Source organism: Brachyhypopomus gauderio, chromosome 11, assembly GCF_052324685.1.
Source record: "Brachyhypopomus gauderio isolate BG-103 chromosome 11, BGAUD_0.2, whole genome shotgun sequence".
Taxonomy (NCBI): Eukaryota; Metazoa; Chordata; class Actinopteri; order Gymnotiformes; family Hypopomidae; genus Brachyhypopomus; species Brachyhypopomus gauderio.
This window is the reverse complement of record NC_135221.1, coordinates 672,082-680,000: the sequence shown is the minus strand read 5'-3', so window position 1 is coordinate 680,000 and position 7,919 is coordinate 672,082. Positions and strand designations below refer to the sequence as shown.

Sequence of the window (7,919 nt, the reverse complement as noted above, 5' to 3'; positions counted from 1 at the left end):
ACTGACCCAATGTCATTACACAGTCATCTGTAGACTGTCCTAACATCATTACAGTCTGACCGAATGTCAGTACATGGTTTCCTGTAAACAGACCAGATTGTATTACGCAATCAACTGTAATATGCCCAGTATGTCCATTTGATGACCTGTAATATTAACTTCTGGTCTTATTGTTTTAACTTCTGGTCTTATTGTTTTAACTTCTGGTCTTATTGTTTTGATTTGTTTGTCTTTGTTCCAGCTTGAACATATAGTTCAGTTTCTGTTAATATCAGCCACTTTTGAATATGAATAGGATAAAGAAGACATAAGAAATGCACATAGCAACAGTGCGGTGTCAGTAGGATGCTGCTGTGTTATTCATATATGCCATGCTGAAAGACTTTCTCCTGTTTGTTTATTTGTGTTTATGTTTGTTGTGATATGTGTCTGTCTGTATTTAATGGAATGAAATGAATGATATATATTTATATTGTGCAGTAGACATATTGCGTTAAACTATTTGTATAAGTTGAAGTGCAAACCAAGCCAGTGACAGGTCATTAGCACTGTTTACACACACACACACACACACACACACACACACACACACACACACACACACACACACACACACACACTCAAATACAAGGAGAGATGAGGGAGTCAAGCCTTCTTTCACCTCCAGCACATCAGATAAAGGAGAAAAATAAGATGAAATGTAAATTTGCAAGTTTGTTGAATGTGATGTTCTGAGCTTGTGTGGATGCTACTTGGTTGGTAATGGGTTTGTGTCTGTGTTCAGTCAGGAGGGTGGTGTGTTTGTGTTTAGTCAGAAAAGTGGTGGTGTGTCTGTGTTCAGCCAGGAGGGTGGTGTGTTTGTGTTCAGTCAGAAAGGTGGTGTGTCTGTGTTCAGTCAGGAGGGTGGTGTGTCTGTGTTCAGTCAGGAGGGTGGTGTGTCTGTGTTCAGTCAGAAAGGTGGTGTATCTGTGTTCAGTCAGAAAGGTGGTGTGTCTGTGTTCAGTCAGGAGGGTGGTGTTTTTGTGTTCAGTCAGAAAGGTGGTGTGTCTGTGTTCAGTCAGAAAGGTGGTGTGTCTGTGTTCAGTCAGGAGGGTGGTGTGTCTGTGTTCAGTCAGAAAGGTGGTGTGTCTGTGTTCAGTCAGGAGGGTGGTGCTTCATGAACCTCCCTATGTCGTCTTCTCCTTGGACAAATTTAGTCACGTATGTTACACCATGCAACACACACCATACAACACACACCATACAACGGTGCCAGACGCCCCTGGCATGCTTCACAATACACAATCTGTCACACACATACACACACACACACACACACACATATGCAGACACATACATATTCATACAGCAAATGCAATTAATGTAGAATTAGTGAATGATATTTATTTATTTATTTTACTTACATTTTTTTCAGACTTGCTATGCAAAATCAGCTTTTTGTAAGATTTAACAAAGACCCATTAAAAACACTTATATGATGGTGAAATAGGGCAATCTGGTACAAGCTCAGAAGAAGCGACTAAAAACACTCTACAGAAAACCTACACTTAAAACTTATAGAGAGAGGTTCAGAAAACACTTAAATACATTTATATAGAGGGAGGTTTAGAAAACACTTAAATACATTTATATAGAGGGAGGTTCAGAAAACACTTAAACACATTTATATAGAGGGAGGTTCAGAAAACACTTAAAACTTATAGAGGGAGGTTTAGAAAACACAAATACATTTATATAGAGGGAGGTTCAGAAAACACTTAAATACATCTATATAGAGGGAGGTTCAGAAAACACTTAAATACATTTATATAGAGGGAGGTTCAGAAAACACTTAAATACATTTATATAGAGGGAGGTTCAGAAAACACTTAAATACATTTATATAGAGGGAGGTTCAGAAAACACTTAAATACATTTATATAGAGAGAGGTTCAGAAAACACTTAAATACATTTATATAGAGGGAGGTTCAGAAAACACTTAAATACATCTATATAGAGGGAGGTTCAGAAAACACTTAAATACATCTATATAGAGGGAGGTTCAGAAAACACTTAAATACATTTATATAGAGGGAGGTTCAGAAAACACTTAAATACATTTATATAGAGGGAGGTTCAGAAAACACTTAAATACATTTATATAGAGAGAGGTTCAGAAAACACAAATACATTTATATAGAGGGAGGTTCAGAAAACACTTAAATACATTTATATAGAGGGAGGTTCAGAAAACACTTAAATACATTTATATAGAGGGAGGTTCAGAAAACACTTAAATACATCTATATAGAGGGAGGTTCAGAAAACACTTAAATACATCAATATAGAGATAGGTTCAGAAAACACTTAAATACATCTATATAGAGGGAGGTTCAGAAAACATTTAAATACATTTATATAGAGAGAGGTTCAGAAAACACTTAAATACATTTATATAGAGGGAGGTTCAGAAAACACTTAAATACATCTATATAGAGGGAGGTTCAGAAAACACTTAAATACATTTATATAGAGGGAGGTTCAGAAAACATGAGGGTAGACTGTACAGACAGGTAGACTACACAGACAGGTAGACTATACATTCAGGTAGTCTAAATAGATAGGGAGATTACACAGACAGGTAGACTATACAGACAGGTAGACTACACAGACAGGTAGACTACACAGAGAGGTAAACTACACAGACAGGTAGACTACACAGAGAGGTAAACTACACAGACAGGTAGACTACACAGAGAGGTAAACTACACAGACAGGTAGACTACACAGAGAGGTAAACTACACAGAGAGGTAAACTACACAGACAGGTAGACTACACAGAGAGGTAGATTACACAGACAGGTAGACTACACAGAGTAGACTGAGCAGGCATAATTGGTCCCATGGCTGAAGCAGTAGCCCTCCTTGCTGCACCTTTGACCTGTTCTGAACAGGGCGGCTTGTCTTCAGCCCAGCTCTGATCCTGCAGACCCGTCCTGGAGCTGTGGTGAACTGGTGCCCTGCATGTAAATGATCGGAGTGGAGCAGGATTCGTTCTGACTGCTGGATCTGATCTATTTTAATTAGACTCTTCATCTACATCCAAAGAGAAAGATGAAGGAAACCCACTGTCCATATTGTGTTAACCTGAGGACTTGTTAATCTCAGTGTGTGTGTGTGTGTGTGTGTGTGTGTAAAATCTTTTTTAACATGTGTACTGTGTTCCGGTCAAATGTCATCTACTCCTCACACGTTTGGTTTACCAGCTCTAAATAACAGCTTTAAGTTGGATGATTTCAGCAAGTTCCATCTCAGCGTTTCAGTACAGGCGCTGCGTAAGCGCAAGTTGGCCTCGAGATGTTTTCACTAAATGGAAAATGCCACATCCTCGTAGTTCTTATATAATTCATTTTAAATCTTCTAAATGTAGCTAAAGAGAGAATATGCACAAACGTGTGTTATATAATCTAAGGGGGGAGAAGTCATGTCAGAGCCAACAACACAGAAGCATGACTCAGATCTGTCCATCTGGAGGAGAGTAACTGCTGGACTGTGCCTCCACCACCTCACTGACCCCACACCGACCCCCACACTGACCCCCACACCGACCCCCACACTGACCCCCACACTGACCCTACACTGACCCCCACACCGACCCCACACTGACCCCCACACTGACCCCCACACTGACTAGAGGGGCATGGGGTCATGCCCACACTGACCCCACACCGACCCCCACACTGACCCCAGACTGACCTCACACTACCCTATGATACCCCTTTACTACCCTATGATACCCCTTTACTACCCTATGATACCCCTTTACTACCCTGTGGTACCCCTGTACTACCCCGTGGTACCCCTGTACTACCCCATGGTACCCCTGTACTACCCCGTGGTACCCCTTTACTACCTTATGATACCCCTTTACTACCCCATGGTACCCCTTTACTACCCCGTGGTACCCCTTTACTACCTTATGATACCCCTTTACTACCCCGTGGTACCCCTTTACTACCCCGTGGTACCCCTTTACTACCCTATGATACCCCTTTACTATCCCATGGTACCCCTTTACTATCCCATGGTACCCCTTTACTACCCCGTGGTACCCCTTTACTACCTTATGATACCCCTTTACTACCCCATGGTACCCCTTTACTACCCCATGGTACCTCTTTACTACCCTATGATACCCCTTTACTACCCTGTGATACCCCTTTACTACCCTGTGGCAGAGCTTTCTGGAGCTGTACCATCTGCAGATTAACAAATTTATATGTAACAAATGAAACACCTTTTGTTGTGAATTACAATATAGACTTTTGTTTGATTAGATAATAAACACATTAAAAGCCATCTAAAAGCAGGACTAAGACTTGTCATTGTATGTCATATATGTTATATGTTAGATGTTATATATGTCATGTAAAAAAAAAATATATATATATATACAAATATATAATATTCTCTCTCTCTCTCTCTCTCTCTCTCTCTCTCTCTCTCTCTCTCTCTCTCTCTCTCTCTCTCTCTCTCAGAGCCGTGACAGAATGGTGGACTGTATGAGTCGAGTCATGGTGAACACGGCTGTGTCCGGCTGGCAGCCTCTCCTGGGGCTGGCCCTGGTGGCTGCGTTCTTAGGTTCCGCCCTCGCATGCCCCTCCCGCTGTGAGTGCTCCGCCCAAAGCCGATCCGTCATCTGCCACCGCAAACGTTACCCCACCATTCCCGACGGCATTCCCATCGAGACGCGCGTCCTGGACCTGAGCAAGAACCGCGTCCAGGCCATCAACCCAGACGACTTTGCCGCCTACCCCCACATTGAAGACCTGGACCTGAGTGGAAATATCATCGCGTACGTAGAACCGGGCGCCTTCAACACCCTCTACAACTTGCACTCGCTCAGTCTGAAGAGCAATCGAATCAAGCTCCTCTCGCTGGGGGTGTTCACCAGCCTCTCCAACCTCACCACGCTGGACATCAGCGACAATAAGATCGTCATCCTGGTCGACTACATGTTTCAGGACCTGCACAACCTCAGGTCTCTGGAGGTTGGGGACAATGAACTGGTCTACATCTCACACCGGGCGTTTAACGGCCTGGTGGCGCTGGAGAGCCTGACCCTGGAGCGCTGTAACCTGACGGCCGTACCCACCGACGCCCTGTCTCACCTGCACAACCTGGTCAGCCTGCACATGCGTCACCTCAGCATCCCGGCCCTTCACCCCTACTCCTTCAAGAAGCTCTTCCACCTACGTCACCTGGAGATCGACGACTGGCCCGCCCTGGCGGGGTTCCCAGCCAACACGCTCCATGGGCTGAACCTCACCACGCTGTCCATCACCAACACCAACCTGTCGACTTTCCCCTACCAGGCCCTGCGACACATGCCCTACCTGACGCACCTGAACCTGTCGCACTGCCGTATCCGCACCGTGGAGGGCGCCCTGCTGCAGGACCTGCTACGGCTGCGCGAGCTGCGATTGGCCGGGGCCCAGCTTGTCTCCGTGGAGCCCTACGCATTCCAGGGCTTGCGCTGGCTCCGCCTCCTCGATGTGTCCCACAACAGGCTGGACACGCTGGAGAGAGGCGTGTTCCAGGCCCCCGAGGCGCTGGAGGTCCTGCTGATCAACGGGAACCCGCTGGTGTGCGACTGCAGGCTCATGTGGCTCCTCCAGAAGCGTCACTCCGTGTCGTTCGGCGAGGAGCAGCCGGAGTGCAGCACGCCCGAGGGAATCCGCGGACGCCCCTTCCGGGAGTTCAAGGAAACCCTGCTGTCCTACTACGTCACCTGCACCAAGCCCAAGATCAGAGAGAACCGCACGCAGCTGGTGTCGGTGGAGGAGGGGCAGGCGGCCCAGCTGAGCTGCAGCGCGGACGGGACCCCCCGGCCCACCATCTCCTGGGTGACGCCCCGCCGGAGACACCTCACCGGGAGGAGCCACGGCCGCGTGATGGTCCACAACAACGGCTCGCTGGACATCAAGGCCGTGGAGGTCCAGGACGGCGGCGTGTACGTGTGCGTGGCCTCCAACACTGCAGGTAATGACACGCTGATGGTGTCCCTGGCCGTCAAGAGCCTCGGGTCGCTCTATGCCAACAGGACCCAGTACAGCGTAGACCCCAACAGCACCACTGCCAACAGCACCAACCTCCCCAACATGACGTTTGGCCTGGACCTAAAGACGATTTTAGTGTCCACCGCCATGGGCTGCTTCGCCTTCCTGGGGGTGGTGCTCTTCTGCTTTCTGCTCCTGTTTGTGTGGAGTCGTGGCAAAGGAAAGCACAAAAACAACATAGACGTGGAGTACGTGACACGCCCCAAGGGCGGGGCCGAGGGGGCGGAGCCAAACTCCAGCATCCGCCGCTTTAACATCAAAATGATTTGAATAGGCCGAGCGCCCAGCGCCCAGCTGCAGGGCAGACGGGACAAACCCGCCAACAGGACAAACCCACCAACAGGACAAACCCGCCAACAGGACAAACCCACCAACAGGACGGGACGTGTCAGGGTCCACGCATCTTCACCAGTGCCGCCATGACACTGAACACTAATGAACATCCAGAAGGGAAATACAGTGTATGTCAATAATGAACTATTTTCAATTTGTACGGCTCCCTCTTGGTAAGAGGTTGTGTTCAGAGACGCTACTGAAAGGTGTACAGGACCAATTTGTAAAATTCAAGTATTACACTTTATTTGATGGCTCGCAAAAACGCCTTCACTGCTACAGACCGACAAACAACCCCGATTCAGTCGCCATTACTCCACATATATGTACGTAATGCTTAATTATGTATGTGTATGTTAACTCGTCAGTCACCTTCCAGTTTACGTTGGAGTTTTTGTTGTTATTGTTGTTGTTGGTTTTTTGTTTATTTTTGTTTGTTTGATTGTTTTTTTTTCACAAGCGGCAGCGTCAGCCAGCGTGCCGTTTGCTTTTGGATCAGCCGTGAGCCAGTCATCATCTCACTTCTTTCACTGCTGGTGGACAGAGGTCAGAGGTCAGAGGTCAAAGGGCTCCAGAAGCTTGGGGATGTCCCTAAGAGTGCGCGTGCTGTTGATCTAACCAGAATTGTACGCTAATATTATATTTGTTTATAACATGCAAAAAGTAAAAAAATATATATAAAAAGAGAGATTATTTATAAAACAAAATCCATTCAATTCAAAGTGCATTATACAAGGTGAATATTGAAAAAGATTTTACAATATAACATGATTTTTTAAATATTATTTTTGCAGTTATTATATTGTCTAGGTTTGTACATGGACTATATAATTTCTGTCCTAATCTTGTCCTAAATGCATTGCTTGGATCTTAATGCTAACCTAATGACAGGGTCCATGTCTCTATCCACAGTGTGGTCACCATTTTTCATCATTATTATTATTATTATTATTATTATTATTATTATTATTTACTTAATTTGTTCACCAAGTAACAAATTTGAACTTTGTTGTGGTAGTTTCTCATTTTGTTGTTGAATCATCTAGACTGTAAACAGTAAGTAAAAAAGAAAAAATACATGTATGTGGAATAAAGAATATCAATTTGTATTTTGAAGCTTCATTAATATTCTGACTGCCCCCCTAGCTGAAAGCATGTAAAGATATTGTTTTACTCTATGATAATGTGCGTGCATTATGTTGATACACAACAATTTTATGATACAACTGTTTTCCATAAATTGAATTTGTCCTTAACTAATAAGGCTGCAATTTATGACTGCAAGGAAAACTTTTTACAAGAGCAATTTTCTAACCAATATTCTAATTGATTTCCAAATCTCTTTGCTTCCAGAAATGTCTTAAATAACCTGATCTACAGACATATACAGGGACCTCAGGGAAATGTCCTTGAAATGTATGTTACAAAAGCAGTTCTACTAGTCATTAGCTCATCCTGTAAAGACATCTTGCAGTGGTAAACACTAC

The 7,919-nt window shown here is 44.7% G+C and overlaps 1 protein-coding gene across 3 annotated transcripts in view; it reads left to right on the top strand.

Annotated features, from left to right (window-relative positions):
- The window catches only part of lingo2 (leucine rich repeat and Ig domain containing 2), a 232,399-nt gene extending 224,858 nt beyond the window's left edge, over positions 1–7,541 (top strand). For all 3 annotated transcript variants that reach the window (XM_077021016.1, XM_077021017.1, XM_077021018.1), the window contains one exon: positions 4,519–7,541. In XM_077021016.1, the coding sequence (XP_076877131.1) occupies positions 4,531–6,369 (1,839 nt within the window). In that variant the 5' untranslated portion in view covers positions 4,519–4,530 and the 3' untranslated portion in view covers positions 6,370–7,541. The remainder of the gene's footprint in view (positions 1–4,518) is intronic.
- The last annotated feature ends 378 nt before the right edge of the window (positions 7,542–7,919 follow it).